This window comes from Plutella xylostella, chromosome Z (genome assembly GCF_932276165.1).
Source record: "Plutella xylostella chromosome Z, ilPluXylo3.1, whole genome shotgun sequence".
In the NCBI taxonomy this organism is placed as follows: Eukaryota; Metazoa; Arthropoda; class Insecta; order Lepidoptera; family Plutellidae; genus Plutella; species Plutella xylostella.
In genome coordinates, this window is record NC_064012.1 from 6925725 (window position 1) to 6946657 (window position 20933).

General features: G+C 37.7%; 2 protein-coding genes across 11 annotated transcripts in view; one reads left to right on the top strand and one right to left on the bottom strand.

Moving 5' to 3' along the window:
- Positions 1-1827, top strand: part of LOC105397542 (forkhead box protein L2) — a 41819-nt gene extending 39992 nt beyond the window's left edge. For all 9 annotated transcript variants that reach the window (XM_048632493.1, XM_048632491.1, XM_048632490.1 and 6 more), the window contains exon 11: positions 203-1827. In XM_048632493.1, the coding sequence (XP_048488450.1) occupies positions 203-273 (71 nt within the window). In that variant the 3' untranslated portion in view covers positions 274-1827. The remainder of the gene's footprint in view (positions 1-202) is intronic.
- On the bottom strand, positions 1635-20628 carry LOC105397443 (cyclic nucleotide-gated cation channel subunit A). 2 transcript variants are annotated; one of them, XM_038121975.2, is made up of 9 exons: positions 20501-20628; positions 18946-19159; positions 11995-12234; positions 11665-11827; positions 10370-10515; positions 8186-8308; positions 6767-7672; positions 6320-6501; positions 1635-4386 (listed from the first exon to the last, which is right to left on the bottom strand). In XM_038121975.2, the coding sequence occupies exons 1-9, from the start codon at positions 20578-20580 to the stop codon at positions 4101-4103; spliced, it is 2340 nt and encodes a 779-aa protein (XP_037977903.2). In that variant the 5' UTR covers positions 20581-20628; the 3' UTR covers positions 1635-4100. The 2 variants fall into 2 exon arrangements, with proteins under 2 accessions (XP_037977903.2, XP_011567799.2); XM_011569497.3 differs by lacking the exons at positions 18946-19159; positions 20501-20628 and adding an exon at positions 16370-16745.
- Between the last annotated feature and the right edge of the window lie 305 nt (positions 20629-20933).

Below are 20933 nucleotides of genomic sequence, written 5' to 3' on the forward strand. Positions count from 1 at the left end.
AAGTTTACCATTAAAAATGCGCTAATGACGAGATGGTATAGTTCGAATATGGTAGGTGTAGTTCCGCAAAACAAGTATGTCTAACCCAAGGAACAAATTAAGTAATTTTCTAACGAGAAGGTCTAATCTCATGTTGTACATAGAACAACACAAATCGGGTGTACCTACCTCCAATCATATACGATATTTATTTTATTGACAGTTGGTGTAAAAGAAGAGACTTCCACTAGTTTGCTGTCGAACGGCTCCCCGTACTCCAAATGTTTCATGTGAGCACTGAACCTGGGACCCTGGACGACGACTCTCACTCCTCGCTAAGCGGTTTTATATATTACTGATCAAGTTTTTAAATATGTTATGATTTATGATATAATTATTCGTTGTTGTTAATTATTAAAACTTGTAGCGAACTTATTTATAGCTTAAGTACTATAGCAGTTAATTATAATGATATGATGTGTTCAAATCGGATCGATGATGTATGATCAAGCTTAATGTGTGTAGAAATTGCAGATTCAAGACGAATCTTAATTTAGTCTTGTAACTATTATTGGTGTATTTGTAATGAAATGATGCGCATTTGAGGAAATACCTTAAACGAGTAGCTTTGAAGTCCCACCTGAAAATATGGTACGAATTATATAAAATATGTTGTTGGTATATATCGTTGTATAGTAATTATCTGCACAGTAGCTATACCAGCATCTAAAGTCTGGGATAGCGACAGACAAGGAAAAATTGGTAGGTATCTCATATTATTTCCTTCTAACTGTTTAGAGTTAGGAGGTTTATCCCAATTGTCGACCGAGTGGTTAGTGTCGCTGCTACTGAAGGTCCGTGTTCGATTCCCGGCCGGGGCAGAATTTGTTTTTAAAACTTGATTTTGTACTCGGGGTCTTGGGTGTTAATATGTATCTGTGTAGGCTTTTCTATACCTATATTATAGGCTCTACCTAGTTTGGGGTCGGACGGCCGTCTGTGAGATATCTCCATATAATATAATAATGTGAATAATTCTTATATGTATGTACGTCTTATGTAAACACAAAACCGGTGCAGCTATACCTATTAGGTATTGAATACGGAAAGGTTAGATGCATTTGTAGGATGGTAAGTATGGTAACCTACCATATGTAGGTAAAATCGTGTTATATTGTACCTCGAATAAATATGGGTGTAAAATGATATTCAGGTATACTTACCTATAACTAGCACAGTCAAAAGGGATCATGTCATGATCAGCTTGACGTTTTTTTAAGGTATGTAGGACTGTGTAGGCATTTAAGGAATTCAACGCCTATTTCTACAAATAGTAGAGCGGCTTAGCTGAAAAAATATGCGGCTAACTTACTATTTGTTTTTTCTAAATCTATTGCTAATTTTACAAGATGCAAGATCAAATAATTTATCAAAAATATTTGAATGACAGTTTTTTGTCGATACCGATAATCTTATCAAGACCAGATTGATCAATATAGGCCTATACTATACACTATACAGGGTATACAGGGTGGTTTATTAATCCAGCGTTAAATTTCCTTCGCATCTCATATTAACTGATTCTGAAATTACAGTCACAATATTTCCATCATGAAAAAGTAGGGTCATCAAAGTTATGTAAATAAAACAATATAAATAGTACAGGGTTATATATGAATGAAATCATATTTTGTAAATAGGTATATCTGTATTCCATTTATCTAAGACGTTTGATACTGGAAAACACGTTAAAATAGGTACAGTGGTTAGGTACTTTGTCATACATATATTATTTATTTATCCATAGATGTTAGGTATTATTCAAATTAGAATACAATCGTATATATATATAAAAAAGTTACAGTGTTTTTGGCTTTATGTGATGTACTGTGTATCTAAGTAATTTATATAATTAAAAACTTATAAATAATATTAAAATTATATTCAGCTTTGACGTGTTTTCGTTGTTGTGTTAAGTGATTAGTGATACTTCAGTGATACATTACGTGAGTCGAAGTGAATTTGTGTACCTCCAACGGTATTGTTATTATATTGAAATAAATAACGATATTATTACATTTTAAGATTCAACATGTGTTTAGTGTATTTCATGTACACAGATTTATTATATATTGTAATTTCGTTTTGGCTTGAAAATTTACATAAATAAGAATTTAAAACTCTTGAAAGATGTTTATATCGGTCTATATGAAAAACCTTTTATAAAATATTTATAAAATTGAATATAATGATTATCAGATACACGTATATGTATTAATGATTAGTAATAATATACGATATTTGAAATAGTTTTGGAGAGTCTGATTTAATAGATATATTATTATTGAGTAGGTATGTAGAGTGTTTGCAGCTAATAGAAACATGCATATAAATCTAAGTGATGGTACCTAAGTACCTAAGTTACGTAATATAAATTCTTACAACAATAACACATTTATCCAATATTTTGCTACCAACAACTACAACATTAATTACCCATTATCTAGGTATCTAAGTAAACGTAAAATTTATAAACATTGATATTAAATTCTTTTTTTAACCCGGCTGCTATGCATCAAGTTATGAGTAGTAAATATGACGAAGATTAATAAAATTTAAGTAAATTGGAACATACTATGTATTACAAATGGTATTAGGAGTAATGTTATTAATTTTGAAACACTTATGCTCTAAAGATATGGATTTATAAATGCATCCCTCGTAAAATGTATCTAGATCCTTCGGAGATAATATTTCTTACCAGAATATTACAAAAGTATTTTTTATATTTAGCTTATGAACTACACATAAAATATCTTGGTTTGCCAACCTCAACTTCTTTCCTCTTTCTTCCTCGCTCCTTTCCATCTGTCCATTTCCTATTAACAAGGTATAAAAATATTTGACTACTAACTATTCTACGGTTTCAGTAGTAGTATAAATACTGTACGAAAAGTAACATATAAATAAAAATATTAGTAATAAAAAGAAATCATACCCAGTTAGGTACCTATAAATATTTTCCAGAATTAAGGAAGCGACAGTTATTTTAGTATTGTGCATGTCAACTAGGTGTTAAATATAACATTTTTGAAAAATATATACTATAAACTTAGTTATATATATATTATATAAAATATCTTACACAAAACAATTGCACATCTTCTAAAAATATATTTGTGAGGAAGTAGATTCATCTTAAACGATAATTTAGTTATGAATAGTTGTGGTACTTATGTAATGACGGGAGTAAATAGCATTTGCGTGAATTAAGTATATTATAAATAACGTATATTATTTATAAGAATGATAAATACTTCCATATAAAAAAAGTACAGACAGTTTTCAACAGACATATAGAATTCTCATGAGTTTATATCAGTTATCAAAATTCTACCTCTAGTATAATAATTGAGTTTTGATTATAAAATACCAGTTGGTTTATAAAGATAAAGATAAATACAAATACACATTTTAGTATATAAACACGTTAATATCCAAAATTACAGAATATTCATCCAAAATACCTTCATTTAGAAAGTCTTAAAGCTCCTACTATACCTTTCCTTATCCATTAATAACAAATAAAATAGATTTTACAATATAAAATAAAGTAAGTAGTGCCTAGTGCGTAACTACCTACTAGATTAATAAAAAATACGCTCAAGTTCATTGGCACCATTCCTTTCCTACTTTAAACTATGATTAAGTTATAATAAGTTTTAACAGTTATAAAAACTAGAAGAAGTTTGCTTCTTTGATCAAGTTATGTTAAGTAATTCGGAAAATCCCGCATTAAAAAGATGCAAAATTCACTACGAAGGTTTCACACCAAAAGGACCATGGACCTAGGACTATAATGATTAGATCAAACAAGGTAATATTGTTAGTTTTCATTTCGAGATTACGTCCTCGTCTTCTCCCAAAAGTAGATGGAGAAATAAATAATCTTCACATCGTTCAAATACAGTGAATACATACGAGTACAATATACCTACGAGATAGATAAAATGCACCTCAAACATGGTTGCGAAATGCAAAACCCACCCGTCTGACATTATCGTCAGTTTTACCTTCTTCATCCAACCTCACAACATAACCAATTCACCTCAATTGACATTTCACTTCGGGTTCCCATCTTTGGCCTTCCTCTTGAGTCGTAGCGACTTGCTCCTGGGTTCAGCGGTGACGCGTAGAAGTTCTGATGTCCTCTCCACGCTGAGGGAGTGGCCTCGGTCCCTGACGGGCAGTCGGAAGCTGAAGAGAGAGTTGGAGCTGTTTGGAGAGACGGGGGGGTCCCTGGCGACTCCGCTGAACACCCGCGCCGTGATCTCGCTCTTCAAGTCCAGTCCGCCGAGAGACATCGAGTCCGATTCCGATTCCGTGTTCACCTCCTCGCGCATCACCCTGGATTTGGAATAAGTACAGTCAAATTAAGTATGTTGCAAACTTTTTAGCTAACGTTAAAGCACTAGATGATTCGAAACTCTGATCCAAAATTCTAGATTAGTACCACATGAACGCAAACAACGATTTACACTTTCGTCACGGAGACGATTGTAGCTATACCTATGTATAGTTGGAAGTGTCGTGTTGCAAACATTGCCACTCCAGCATGGGCAGGAATACTCGTTGTGGTCGTGAAGTTACATGTAGAATAGGGAATATGCATATATTTTTTTAATATTGTTATTCAATAGTTTTATTATAGTTTAAAAAAAATCAACCGCAAAAGAAGTTATTTAAGGTATTTTAAATAAAGTTAAAAATTTGCAATCGACACGATCACTGTAAAAACCTGTTCATGATGGCGCGCTAAGTGTGACGTTACAGTCTTGTTTCACAGCTTAGAATAATGACTCTCGTCAGTCGTGCTTACGCTCAGTTCTATGGGCATAGATTATTCTGAGGTTGACATATACGCACGTTTTACGTCACTTCCGCCCTAAGAAAATTCGTGCGTTCGTTTCTAATGTTTAAACTTACCGCAGTTTTTTTCTACTTTTCAACTTTTCAACCATTAATTATAGGTATACTTGCTCAAAAATAAATTATAATCAAAAATATTGATGTAGGCATAATTTTGAAATAACAAAGTTTATTTAAAATAATATTTGACCTTTATTTGAATCAAATGCATATTCCCTATTGTCAATCGTATGCGGATTCGATGAAACGTCGTCAAACGATACGCTCTTCGCTATAGAGTTCACTATTGGGACTATAGATTGCATAGGTTAGTTCCACTGATTACACCTTAGTTACTTTACATTCAGCCTTCTAGGGACTCTGAAGAGATTTATGTTCAGCAGTAAATATTTAAATTTATACGAACAGAAAACGTGAATGCACATCAAGCGTGGCAAGCGTTTTAGCAGCGCAATGGTTGCGTCATTGTCGTAACACTTATTATCTGACCGTACCGAATTCTCATTACGAAACCATAGTAGTATTATGTTAGAAATCCATTAGGTACAAAAAGTTTCATAGGTGCTTAAAGTATTTCTAGATGCATGAAACCAGCAGCGCTGCGATCACGAGAACTGCCGATTTAAGTCACTAGCGTAATTATCATGACATCTTGAACAGCGACCCTGTCAGTAACGTTAGAAACTAATAAAACGCATACGAAATAATAAATTTCCAGTGACTTATTGTCTATCGAATTACCATCGACTGCCGACAGCACTGAAGGCTTATACTGAATTAATTCATTTTTACTTGGCACAAAAGGTAAACAATCTTTTTGTGTCTTTTTATTTGAATTTATTTATAAACTCGGTTTTATAATAATAAATTAATACTTATGAAATACTTACTAGCAAAAATGATTGATGTCGTATTTAAACCATTTATTTTAGCTGTAGTTTATTTGTTTAATAATATTTTTATAAAAAAAAGACACAAAAAGATTTTGTGTCTTTTTTATAAACCTTTTGTGCCAAGAAAGAAAGAATGCATTATACCTGGCCTCGATGTTGCTAATACGCTCCCGGATGCGCGAGTGCTCATCACCGACGTCGGCGAGCAGGCCATGGCTTTTTGCAAAGTAAGCGGCGATCTGGAGGCCAGAGTCATCCGTTGGTTCGCCTACACCTGGGCACAGAGCGGCGCGCTTGACGAATAACATGTGCTCGTCTAGGAGAATTCGCTATAAGCGCAGCACGTCCACCTTCCTGTAATGTCGTCTTTACCAGCCGTTGCTCACTCACCTACTGGCCTCGATGTTGCTATAATACGCTCTCTAATGCGCGAGTGCTCGTCGCCAAAATCAGCGAGCAGGCCTTGCAGGCGAGACGCAGGAAAATGAGAGCCTTATCAGCCGCTGATGAAGTCTCACCTGGCCTCGATGTTGCTGATGCGCTCCCGCAAGCGCGAGTGCTCATCACCCACGTCAGCCAACAAGCCGTGGATGCGCGTGCGCATCACGTCCACGGCCGCCTCCAGCTGCTGCACGTGCTGCTCCATGCTCTGCTGCGTCTGCTGCGCTGACTCGAACACCTGCTCGTCTAGTAGCCCATCCTGGAATTGAGAAGAGGAAGATTAGGAAGGAGGTTGGATACAAAAAGTCGCATATCCGAAGTTAAAAGCCCTGTTGAGAGCCAGCTACCGTACCACCACCGACACAATAGGAATTCACAATCCTTAAGCAGCGTTGCTCACCTGCCAAACATCTGGCAGATCCTTACAAGTCACGTTTATTGCATAAGTGAGTGACTTTGCTTAAGGATTGTTAATTGCTAATGTTCCGTAGTGGTAACCCCACAGGTGAACTCGCGATACACACCTTGCGTAGTAGTTGGCATCCGCGCGCAGTGAGAGTGGCGCGGGCGTCGGGGTAGTCAGCCAGGGCCTCCCAAAGGTCCCTCTTCGCCAAACAGAACAGGTCCGAGTATCCCATAGAGCGCACGTTAGCAGTCCTGCGGTTTCCAGTCCGGTTGCCGGCGATTTCCAACACGCTGACTTCCCCGAACACTTGACCAGCGCTCAGAGTTGCCAGAACTGTCTTCCCGTCGTCAGCCACCACCTGTAGCCGGCCCCTCTTCACGATGTACATCTCTTTGCCAACGTCTCCCTTGCGGCAGATGTAGTCGCCAGGGCTGAACACTTGAAGTCGCAGCTTCAACACTAGTGACTCGAGTAGTCCCGGCTCGCAATCCTCAAAAATCTTCACTTGCCTCAAAGTGTCAAGGTGTACTCTTATAGCGATTTCGGCCTTCAGTTTGTCAGGTAGAGACGACAGCACATGCTCCTCGTCCAGCGCGCCGCTCTGTGCCCAGGTGTAGGCAAACCAACGGATGACTCTGGCTTCCAGATCGCCGCTTACTTTGCGAAATGCCATGTACTGTTTCACACCATCCATTTTGTTTTGGAATTCGACGCGGGCAACGTTCATGTTGGAAATCATTGAGCCGATGTTACCGACGATGGTGGCGAAGATGAGGACTCCGGCGAGGAAATCAGCGACGACGAATAGGTATTCAATGTCGATCTCGGGTTGTGGGGTCTCCCCGATGGTGGTGAGCGTGAGGGTGGACCAGTAGAAGCTGTAGATGTACTGGTGCGCGAGGGTCTCGTTGCGAGCGCCGGTGATGTTGTACACCCAGTTGTCGGTGCCGAAGCCGATGGCGTAGCTGATGGCGAAGAACAGGCACGCGTTCCAGTGGATCAGGATCAGTATGCCCATGACCACCTGGAAATAACAGAAGAAAAAAGTATTAAAATTTGTCAAACTGCCCATACTATATTTGGTCATAAGGGTTGCTTTTAATTAAGTGGGCTCTAATGATTATGGAGCTAATCATATTTAGGTATATTTTGAATTAAACCCAATATTGAGATATTTATGGTAATATTTGTCGAAAATCGGATATTGTTAATAATTTTTTGTTACCAAAAATTAGCCAAATCGATCGAACAATGTAACACGCTGCACCTAACTATATATCACATGCGTTATTTGATGATAATATTTTTTAAAATCATTACTACCATTACCATAAAATATTCTTGTGAAATCTCGTGGACTTTAGCCATTGTTTTGCTGCTTATTGATAATAGGTACCTACATAAACCCGAGACCCCTGGACATAAAAGTGAAGGTGTTCGGAAACTAGACCACTGATGCAGTATGCTATACATGTTGTACACAAGCAGAACATACCTCAAGCTGCTTGTTGTATTAACTATGTCTACAAACCATTACCTTGCAAATCCTGAATGCATTGGGAAAGCTGGTGGCGGTCTCAGTGCGGTCGAACCACTCCCACATGCGCGGCAGGCGGAAGAGTCTATTCAGCCGGACGATCACCGGGCACGGCAAACGGTTCTGGAACATTCAATATTGACCGCGCTAAATTTAAACGTGTTTACCTGTCACGGAGGAACATTGCGCGCAAGCCTTCAGAAAGTCAATGTAGCTGGGGCCACACACGTGCAGTTTTTGTGTAATCTCTTCCCAACTAACACCGTAGCGTTAAAAAAACTCTCATATAACTTGTATAATGGTTCCATTCGAAAATTAAAGTGTTAAGACATAGCTGTATAAGAGTGTAGGAGAGTGCTCTAACTCACTTATAACCACGAAAGAGGCCCACGATTTTGAGAGTAAAGGCTTTAGAAAGTCTGTAAAACGGTGTCATTGAAGTGTTTAAGTTATATAAAGCCTGTAGTACGGTGTCATTGAAGTGCTAAAGTTACTATAGAAGAGCGTTTAATCACTCTCAGCTAGAACTTTTACCGGTATAGTTGTAGTTGTAGAATGGTTATTTGACACCCTGACTCTTATTTGTTTGGTAAAAAAGGGTTAAGTGAGAATGTTACCGTTTTTCGAATACACTTTTACCATACAAGTTGTATGTGTTTGAAAATAATAGTGTCAACAGCAATCATACGCGACAGTATTAAAGTGACAATATTGATTAATACTATATCAGTAAATATAATATATTAACTTGACTTAACATGTTTTTAGAATTGAAAATAATATGCCATTGTAATTTTACTGTAATGTATACCATATTTCCCACCTCAATTTTAATGCGCTCCGAATTTATTAAGGATTTCAAATGAAACATAAGTAAATATAAAATAGACGACTCAATTTTGTATTTTTTTGTATCCTTGTTGTATGTCCATTAGTTTCATAAATCGATTGGCATGACTGGAATGACAAAATTCACATAAATAGGTAAGTAATTTAAAGCAAAATATTGTTTATCTCAGCAATATATAGGTTAGGTCGCCAATGCAAATGGCGAACTTACATTTAAGACATATAGACTCACCTAAGCCATCTATTACACTTTTTGAAATAGAACACCCTTAGCCAAGGGTATTATGCAGTCTTAGTCGATCCGCACAGTCTTGCTTAACACCGTTACTTTTACAGTCTACTTGCCTAACGCAATAAGCGTAAGTTAAGTTAACCTTAAAGATTAAAACTGCATTGTTGAGTTTTCCAACACTGTAAGAATCTTGTCTTACTGCACCCTTGACAAAATCTCTTTTATAACCAATTCCTGCAGCCTAAATTCAATATGACACCTAAAGATTTATATGAGTATTAAAGGAAACCACTTAACAACCATAAGTGTTAACAGGTGTCAGTGAGCACTCTTGTATAGCTTTAGGTTCTAGAAACAGTTTAAACCTATTACATCTTAATTATAATTGCTTTGACTAATACCATTTTAACACTTAAACCTGCTGTTAACACTAATTTCATTTTTTAACTCATCTTTATCGCTTTATGTTAGAACTGAGATAATTGTAACACAGTTATACAGGTTAAAGTTATAAAAATAGCTGTAACTGAGGGTAAAATGTTTGTTGGGTTGAGTTTGTGGTGTAACTTGGTGTTTGGTTTAGTTATGCACACATGCTGTGTAGCTATGCACCATGAATACCTATAGTACAGTCATGAGGGATATAGCCTTGTGCAACATTTCCCATGGACATTTGGTTGAATTTTCCTTTTTATCGTGATAAACACAAGAAAGAGCAGGGTTGGTTACCTGATGCCTGCCGGTGCCGATATTAGGCGCTCGCTAACTGCCAGAGTGTGTGCCTGTACGTAACTTACGTCGTAAAACGTAATTCAGTTGTAGTAAGATGTTGACAAGTAGTAGAGCTGCTTAATGTGAGTGTGCGTTTCATTGTGAGTGTGCGCTTGGTGATGAAAGCATGATTCTTTTACTATGGTTACATTACAGTGAGTACTTGCCTCCACATCTTAAAATATTCTCAGTAGTGTCCCTAAACCATGGTAAGCAATTTGCGCTTTAATTACCTATAATCTAAAGTACAACTACCTATTACGCATCTCCTCCAAAACTGAATCGTTTGGCCTACAGTTCGCACAACACTTTATAAATGCAATAAAACGTACGCTATCGCAGGTGCCTGGGATCCACCAGTAGTAGGCGATGTCGGTCGGCAGCAGAGACACCAGGTCGTACTTCCAGGCCATGGTCTTCAGGTAGTGCCTCCGCAAGATATCGGAGTCCTTCACCAGTAAGCCTTGCTCCAGAAATCCTGGTAGGAGAAAACGGTGACGTCAAATCAGCGTTCGCTAAGCCATAATTTATTCTATGTATTAGTGGTACAATTTATTCCATATTAACTGTTCCCGCGAGCTTCACTTCCCCTTAAAAAGTTTTCTCGTGGGATTTCCGGGATAAAAAAGTAGCCTATGTTCTTTCTCAGGGTCTAGACCATATGTATACCAAATTTCATTCAAATCCGTTCAGTAGTGACAGACAGACAGAGACAGTTACTTTCGCATTTATAATATTTGTAAGGATATTTTATCTTCATTGTATGTATCATACTTTAAAGTATACCTAATCCTGAACTGCTGGACAATACATATGTACCTGTCATGTAAACTGAACTGAAACTCGGGTACGATGTGGGTACGATAGTGAAATAGGTAGGTAGCAGCGATATGGTGGCTATTTTGTCTACGATAGGTAGTTAAGTATCTGTCTACATTATAGTGAAAACATTTCTTAGACATTGTTTATTTAACACTGTTTTTCATTTCAATAAGAAGGACTTTTAAGAAAACAGAATCGCAGACGTTAAATAAACATTGTCTCCTAGAAAATAGTACTTAAATTATTTTCACAAAAGCGTCAACAAACAACAATTCCTCATTGAAATGGCGCATTAGCATTTAAAGGTAAACAGCAGTGAATCTTGATATTTCGCTAGCGAGGTCGCGGTGGACTAGGATGATTTACAAGGGACAGCGGGCTGGCAATGTTTATCCACACGTTAGCTAAATTTGATGACGCAAGGCGCGGCTTCCTCGCGGTCGAGAGCAATATTCCTAAACGGAACTCGAATATCGATTTCAAGGACGTCACAAACACAAACAAATAAATCAGATCAAAGTTTTGATAGTATAATCGCTATGCATTCGTGAAGACATATTTTTTAAAACAACTCTATCTATCCGCGCAGCTAACATCTATTGTCTAAAGAATCGTTCAAGCAAATGCTATAACTTGACTGCACCTTAAGGTCAACCGCACACTAGGCAACCATGCTTTACACCCTGTAAAACACCACAAGTTCTATGGGTGCCACAGGTAGCCACGTATTCCCATATCTATGGCTCCTGCAACCTCACTGTCTACTGTGCGGGTACCCTAAAAATACCCATTTCACTGGACTAACCTTCGTGCGCGTGTATGACGGTGTCGATCAGATAGATGAAGTCGCAGATATAGTCGAGGGTGAACCAGGCAACGGGCGTCGTCTTGTCCAGCTCCCAGAACACGGCTCGCCCAATCACGAACACCACGTTGTAGATCACAGCCAATGAGACCACGGCTAGCCACTGGGGATACAAATAAACAGACTTTTAATAAAAATATTATTTCGTTCGACTATAAGCTAGATTGAAGGACTATTAGATATAACTTATTTAAAGATACGAGTATTACTTAAACTTAATAAGAAGATCAAAATATAATAACAGGGTCCGAAATAAATAAAACCAGTAACCTTGTAGTGTCCCGGCAAAGCGGAATCGAAGGCCAGCCGCAGGCCGCAGAAGATCTTCGAGCGCATGCTCTGATACATCGGCTCCTCGGGGTCGGTGAAGGTTTGTGCGGCGAACTTGTCCAGGAACCAGTCGGGGGGCTTGGGCCGGCCCTTGCCGCTGATGCGGTGCCGCATCGCCCGGTACAGTCGAGCCGCCTGGCGCCGCACCCACGGCGGCCGGGGCAGGGGCTCGCTGATCGCCTGCGAACGATGTGAGTCGATATATTTATGTGCATAGCCAGCATTAATTGAATAGGACCTTAAATACAAAGTTCAACCCACAGAATGCCACCACCAAATGACCCAATTTTTCAATACATTTAATTAAAATTTTGAACACAATATAATTGATTTTAGTTGGTAATATTCTCATGCACAGTTAAATTATTTCAATATTGCAGACGCACGGCGTCATAAAGGTAGCCTTTTCCGTTTAAAAATAATAGCATTCATTGATTGTTATGGTTTTCTGTTCAGAAACTGACGAAGGATATAGGTTCAGTACCAGTCAATTCTTGTTGTAATTAGAATATAGTTAGGTTTGCAATATGATTTTATGGTATAAAATTAACTAAGATAAAATCCACAGCTCCTACCCACTGAATCCCATTGCAATATATTTAATTTAAAGACGTCTATGCCATACGTTGTCCCTTATTATTATTATGGTGTCGGTAATGGCCGAGGTGACGATGACGTTGGAATATTAAGTGAGAGACGCTTGCTCTTGAACTACCTACATTTCAATGCGGTTTACCCTTGAATTCGATGTCTACGTTTTCGTAATACACTTCTTTGCAATTGTATCAATGAGCGGTGGTAGCTCATTCGGGTAAGAGCCCACTTCTACAGAAAAGCGGATTCGAATCCCGGCGCTGACATGTAACATGAGTTGTTTGAAATTTAAGTACAATGTGTACCGTCGCTCTTACGGTGAAGTTACATCTTGAGGAAACCTGCATATCTAGATTTAGCACATCTAGATATATTTGAACCTACCAACCCGCCGTGGACCAGCGTAGTGGGAAATGGTCCAAGCTTAGGAAGACAGTTAAGACCTTGGGGATATGCATAAGTGTCCCACCCTAGAGAGCCAGGTGCAGGTACAAGTACTCTTACACCCCCAAATAGAATAGAATAGGATATCAAATAAGATACACGAGTAAAGTCTCGAGCACAGTATTGAAAACTTGAAGTAAGTAAATCAGAGAAATAAAGTATTATTAAGTCTTGTTATGGAACTGTTAAGAAATAATTTCTTTCCTTTTCATCAACAATGAAGTTCAGAAACGTTTGTTGAACTTGTTGAGGAACTTAGATAGTTAATTCTAATAAGCGTGAGAAGTTGTTGTGACTTTTAAGATTCTTAAATAATAAATAATATTAAAAACAGGTAAAAAGTTGGAAGAGACACCACTGAAAACATTATAAGAATATACTAACGTGTACTGAGGCTGTGTAAATGCTATTGTATGTAGGTACCTCAACCGCTTTTCGGCTTGAATTACACCTACGACGAGTGAGTAGTACTTATAGGTACGTACATAGTTTCACATTGATTACAGTTTATTTACCCTTAATAAATAGCGTTAGTATCCTTAATAAGTTTTACCATAAGTTTATTTAAAACCTGTAATAAGGTTAAGATTTTTTTTTCAGTGTTCTCAAAATCTGAAGTCTTTTCATTTATTATTTTTGGCCAATAAACATTGTTAAAGTTGATCCATACAAGTATTATCTGTATCATTCTCAATTAGCATGGCATTAGTTTATTATTGAGCTGTTTGGGGTTCACTTCTGTGTACAATCAGCCTAATGCCGCGAGCCACGCGTGTGGTGTGGAGGGTCACTCTATATGACGAAAAACGTATAAGTTTCGGAGCGCTACTGCGTGGGCCACGACTCTGTCTCATTGTATTAAACTTGCCGATTGCACGAAAGTTCTCGATGGTCGTATTTCGTTAATATAGAGTAACCCTCCTGTGGACACACCTCTGCGATTACCGTGAAAGATAGCCGATACAATGATAGCCATCTGTTTCGGGAAACATGAGCGGATTTTGTAAGTCCTGGTAAGTTTTGATCCTTGAATTATTCCTTGGTCTATGATGTATAGTTTGATTGGATTTTCTGAGCCGCCTACGTGGCTTCTCACCCATTTACCTATTTTATTTCGTGACTCGTAAGCGTAACTCACAAGAGTATTTTTTTACTGCTGATACTGATGCAGGTAACCAGTAACACTCCAGAGCAATCACTTGAATTTTTAGATCCCGTTTCCATTCACGATTCGTTATCGACGTTGATAAACTGGGTTAATGCGCATTCCACTAATCACAGCGCTGCATTTAAAGCGTATCGCGACAAAGTGACGTTTATCTACGTCCATAACGAACTGGTGTAGCGGTAGCTGACGGTGTATGGGTGACGTGTAAAATGTTTAACTGGAGAGATTATTTGTATGTATCGATAAAGTAATTTTTGATTTATCTATCTTCTAACCACGAGTGTAAGGATCACACAGTGGGAGTGGCGCTGGGGTGGCACACATAGGTACATATTTATTTGATGACTGTATATCTCTTTTGCTTCGGCTCTACTTTAAGTTACTTTAAATGAAATAAATATAAACTGGCATTATTTTCAATCACTTTTGCCCAATTACGCAAACAATAATGGTTGCAACTTCCATCTGCCTGTAGAAAATATAGATTGTCTCTTAATTGGTATACAATAAGTATAAAAAACATACATAAGTATATGTACAGTTTACAACTTTAGTACCTCAAGAACATGTTAAAATCTAACATGAAATTTAATACTGTGCAAATTATGGTCAGAGCCGAAATGAAGTCGTTTTAAAATGAGTGTATGCAAATTCGATAACTTACGATATCTATAAATATACCTAAAATAAGAAGAAGTTTAATCACAGGTTTTTTCAGCAGTTAATAGCCAATTTTCTACGTTAATTTATGTATTTAATAATTTTATTGTATTTAAATCTTGAACAATTTGCTTATCAAATGCAGTTAAGGACTTGTATGAGCACGGATCTTTCATTTCAATGCCATTATGCGTTTGGCATTGGTAATGAATATTGAAAGATTCTAACATATTTTTTATTTAGATTCACTTGTATGTAAACCAAAATACTACGCGATATTTATGCCCACTTAAGGTGAAGTGTAAGGCGCTTAGCCCACAGCACGAGAGAAGAGGCGTCGCGGCGGCGGCGTTGACCAAGACGCTCGCCATTCCTGTGTTTTCTTCGTCTTTGAGCGACGGTCACTGAAGAAGTCGAGGTGGAGGCGAAGAGGAGTCAGTGTAAATAAGAAATGAAAGTGCCGCGTAACCGCAACGACTTTTTGCTATAAAGTAATTCATTGTGCTATATTGTGCATAGATCGTAACGGACATCTGGTTCATTCGATTAAGTTGATTCCAAAAATTGTGGTTCTCAAAAGGACAGGTTTTGTGTAATTGAGCCTACAATAAATAAAGGTAGGTTCTTAGTTAACTTAAATGGAAAAGACAATGATTATTTAAGTAGATGGTAGACCTTCTTGTCAATATAGCAGTCACGAACATTGTTTAGTCTCGGTATTAAATTATGAAACTACATTGTTTTATTTGTCAAAGTAGATTGGTATTTACTATTTAAGTCCATAATAAAATGTCTAGACATAAGTATAAATGTGAATAAAATATGATAAGAGATTCCCAGAAAGAATTGGAAGAGTCCGTAGTCCAGCTGGATACAGTGATCGTAATTGAATATTGAAGTTAAGCAACACATGGCACGGTCACTCATTAGATGGGTAACCGATTACCTACAAGTGGTTGATTTCTGGCCGCTTCCGTGCTTGGCTCGGCACGCTAAGCCGTGGGTCCCGGTTGCTGTTCTGGCAACAGTGGTAAAGTCCAGATACAGAGATATCTTCGGGCAGCCTGAAAACATCTGGCAGTACAGTCGGGTTGACCCTCTCAGCAAAAGCTTGCTTGTGTTGGGGTCCACCAACCCACATGGTGGACTATGGTCTATTACCCTTCCTTGAAAGGAGACCCGTGCCCCAGCAGTAGGGACGTGATAGGTTGTGATGATGATAATTAATTGTTTAGGTATCAACGTTCTCGTAAATTCAGTAATGTGTTACTGAAATAACACATCACCACTCAACACAAAACTCATAAACTGAAAATACTTAAGGACACATTACGATTACGTACCTACCCTGTAAAGACACCTTTTATGTGTAACAGCTGTAAAATGTTAGCAACTTTTCATTAAGTTCAAGCATTTTTAATGACTGTTCCATTCAAAATTCAAACTCACCAATCCATTGTTGTTGGCCAAACCAATCTTATGCACGGTGAAAACCGGACTCATTCTCACTCGTACCTAACTTCACTGTAACACACACTCTCCAAAGCAAAATGGAGTCATTGGTCAAACAGTAATAGAGATGTTTATCAAACTAATTGTTAGGAGGTAAGGTCACGATACTGCACTGTTCGGACGCTAACGATTAATTAAAGAATTAACACGACTATTACAACGTAGACATCGTATCTTCAATTAAGGTGAGATCGATACTAGTCCTAGTGGTGTAGTGTGGCTGGAGGGGAGGCCCGCGGCGACTCCTAATGACCACGAGCTCCAAAACAGTGAGATCGTAATGGCATGTTCAAGGCAGGCGAACAATGGCCCATGAGGCCGCCGCCACACTGCGCCCGTGACTTCCCTCGTAAATACTGATTACTTTCCCGCCGCTACCTAAATGTAATCCGTCTAATTGCCCCTATTAAAGTTCATGCATTAACTTGATCATGTTCCAATGCCTCATCAACACATCGATGTTTGCAAGCGTTTTAACTAAATGAAATGGAAAGTTTGATAATTAGAATAAGGTTGCCTCGGCAGTGAGTTGTGAGCGAAGTGCCATTTTCTTACTACTCGGTAGTCTTTATACAAATAAATAAAATTCAGCTGTGAACATAATAAAAAATGTTTTATAGGCGATTACACCAAATACACATCCACAACTCTGCATTGAGCGTGACTTTGATACAAAATTCACATATCCTGGCCGCTGACCTGTCGGACTGTCATCAACAGACTAGACTCGGCGGAAATCAATTTTGCTTTTACATTTTGAGGTAGAAACTATGATGAGTAAAGCTTGAACTCTATTTCAATACGTAGAAGTATATTTCATAACTACAAAGTAAAAGATTGCAGGGAAAACAATCAGAGAAAACCAAACAGCAATCTAAAAGGAAACGAACGCAACAAGAAATATTTCAAAGACAATTTTGCTATGAAACCCGCAATGAAAACAAAAGAAGGAATACTTAATTTTCTTAGCGTTCTAGGAATTACGACCTTTACTCACGAATAATAAGACGAAACAAGATAGAGAGACTGCGGCATCAATTCACTGCCACGGTCGCGCGATGCAACAAGCGGCACGCGCTAGCTAGTGATGTCATCACTTGTAATGTGTATACTATAATTTCAATATCGATGATTTTATCAATAATCAATTGCATACATGTGTTACATACCGACTAGAAGAGGAAAGTCTGAAACTATTACAGATGAATAAAATTTTGGGAACCATGTTATTTATCGATTTGTAAAAGACGATTTAATTCATTCATTTAATTACTCAATTCGGCTATCAAACAGTGTCAATTTAGAATTCAGAACTAAAGACGATACATGCATAATATTGTCATGGATTTTCATATAAATTTCGTAATTATCTAAAAGAAACTAAATGGTGTTTTGAAAACGGCTATACATTTAATGCAATTATTCTATTCTATTCTCTGTGGGGGTGTAAGTACCTGCACCTGGCTCTCTCGAGTAGAACCTTTGTGCATATCCCCAAGGTCTATACTGCCTTCCTAAGCTTGGACCATTTCCCACCACGCTGGTCTACTGCGGGTTGGTGGGTTCACATATCTAGATGTGCTAAATCTAGATATGCAGGTTTCCTCACGATGTTTTCCTTCACCGTAAGATGATGGTATACATTGTACTTATGTTAAAAGAACTCATTGGTACATGTCAGCGCCGGGATTCGAACCGCATCTCTTGCGTGAGAAGCGGGCGCTTACCTGACTGAGCTACCACCCCTCTCTTGCAATTATGCAATTATTGTTTTAATGATATATGTTTCAAACCTACGAAGTTTTTAATAATTATACTTACAGATTATGGACAATACATACGGTATCGATAATAATTTCGTCATAGTTACATCACTAGCACTGCACTAGTACGAGAAAGAAGAAAGAGCCTTTGTCAGCAAACAGATTCAATGAGCAAAATAGAGTGGCGCGTGGAGCATTTTACTATATAAAATATGATGTACATATATTTCAATAAATTTAATAATGGAATAGCAATCAAATATGGCCATGGCCAGAAAATAAGAGGATTTGCAATATTGATTGATTTCATTCCCCAAATGTTTTGTATCTTTTGCTAAATGATTTTACAAAAGCCAATTACAATATCATTGCAATAAATTATTAAGTACATTTATTTATATTGAAATAATCAGCTTTGTACCATTTACCTGCGGGAATACGTATATGAAGTAACAGGCTTAATTTAAATTAATCGTGTAAAAATAATGTCGTAGTGAAAATATTTTCTATAAAAACCTAAATCACAAAAAAAACTTGAATAAAATAATGGTCTTGCAATATACTTATAGCATACAGGAAGGCAATATTATGATGTTAATTCTGAAGCCAAAAATTATTGGTTTAAAATCCGTAAATGTCATTAGAATTGTCATTTTATTTAAATTTGTCTTCAGAATCGAGTAGCTCTACATTCGGTAGAGTGCCTAAAGTTGACACTAACAGAAACCACTGAAATTCAAAAGTACTTACATCATGGAAGTGTTCGATGCCGTCTTCCACCTGGGCTTCAGCGTTCTCCATGCTGGCCGGGGTCTTCAAGGGACTCGTGGAGTTGGGCCACTGGGAGTTCAGCTGGGCCTTGGGACTCACGGTCGCCTTGGGACTCACGGTCGCGTGGTTGGGACTCGAGTGGACGATTCCACTATTCAAGGTAAACACTTTCGACGAGCAGGGATCGCGATTCCTGAAGAAAAGTTTAAGGATTAGTTTTAAACTATTTAGTGGAATTTATATTCGTTTAAAATTTAAGGGGTTCGCAAACAAACCGGTTTCTAAAGATTTATTTATTTACTAATGTATATAAAATCTCATCTACCTAATTAATATTTACAAAACTTTATATAACATATTACTTAATAAGAAAATAACAACAGCGCTTAATCAAACATTTGTGCTCTAGTTAATAAATCCAATATCTTTCGCCACTTTTTATATACTATACTATACCTACATAACATTCTATAGCTACCTAATGTTCCGTACATAGAAGTTACTACAGTGGGACCATGGTTTGCTGCAGTTTTCTTGCTAACGTACGAGTATTTCATAATTAACACGACACCTTTTTATTGTTAGTCAGTGCGTGTGCTTATCATGACCTTTTTGTACTCGTGAAGGTAGGTTCAAGTGCCTGTGTAAAGAATTTATTATGACAAAAATAGTTTCCTTCTCCGGAGTCACCTTATAACAATTCTGTATACCTCTAACTATCCCTTGATGGCAGTCTCGAAGCGTAGGCGTGAGCATTCTCGTGTATACAATTACGTAATGTGGTAAGACTTTTCATGTGTGGGGAAAATTTATGCATTTTATAGAAATTCAAACGATTTCGTTTGGTTTTATAAAAATATAAATTTAGTTAACTTTTAAACAAAAAATACTATGTATTTAGTGTCTACTGTCATAGCGTACCCACTGCCTTAAGGGCCCGAACACAACACTGCGTTGCGACGAGACGCATCGTAAAAATCTGCGTCTGTTGTGACAGTTTTTAAGTGCAAATACTTGATTACTGTCGCCGATTTTTGCATTCTGATGTCGTATCACAATGTTGTGTCCTGGCCCAAAAGTTGGATTGGATGAAACGGAGTCCGAATAAATAAACAAGTAAGTACTTACTTAATAAGTAGGTAGAAAGTAAACTTTTATTTTTAGTTAACGTAGTCTAAACAAGATAAGTTTACCATCTACCTTCTTGTAACTTGTTTATTTGATGTATTTTTAGTAAATCGTAGTCTAAACAAGATGGCACATTTTTTATTTAGCACTATCAATGTGAAAGGTTATACCTACCTACATTGTTATACGAGGGTGGAAAATGGTTTGCACGAGACATACCTATATAATAACTAGTAACTATAGTCATACTAACCCGCAGTGGACCAGCGTGGTGGGAGATGGTCCAAGCTTAGGAAGGCAGTTTAGTCCCAGTTGATATGCCCAAAGGTTACATTCGAGAGAGCCAGCCAGTGTAGGTTCTTACACCCCCACAGAAAAAATAATAGAATAGAATAGTCATACTAACTCGTTGTAGTCTTCGGTGCTCCGTTTACTGAGCGTCTGCCGCGAGTTGCCGCGAGCGGCCGCCATTATGTATGCCCACATCCAGCAGACTGCTGGGCATCAGGTGTCCTGGGGAGCAAACCAACGTCAGACAGCTGCATTACCACCACAAATATTTAAAAAAACAGCGGGCTTACCACCACTTAAGATTAGCAATCAACTACCCTTTAGCAACATCTCCTATCTGTCAGACGTCTATAAGGTTCACATAAGACATTTAAAAATCAGGTGCCAGTTTTTATCTATTGTGCCTTAAGTACAATGCACTTAGGGTTCATAGATAGGGTATCTAGAATCTAGATGTGCTGGTTCCTTGTTTTTTTTCTTTAATGTAAGGGAACATGGTATAATTGCACTTAAATTCCTTAATTTTAAATCATTTAGGTATTGGTACA

What these genes read in the sequence shown, in the direction of transcription:
- LOC105397443 (XM_038121975.2), bottom strand. Translation starts at nt 20,580, where the DNA reads ATGTGGGCATACATAATGGCGGCCGCTCGCGGCAACTCGCGGCAGACG. An exon ending in TCCCAGGCACCTGCGATAGC is followed by an intron (nt 8,309 to 10,369) that starts GTACGTTTTATT and finishes TGAATGTTCCAG; the next exon opens with AACCGTTTGCCGTGCCCGGT. An exon ending in ATCAGCAACATCGAGGCCAG is followed by an intron (nt 4,387 to 6,319) that starts GTGAGACTTCAT and finishes TTCCAAATCCAG; the next exon opens with GGTGATGCGCGAGGAGGTGA.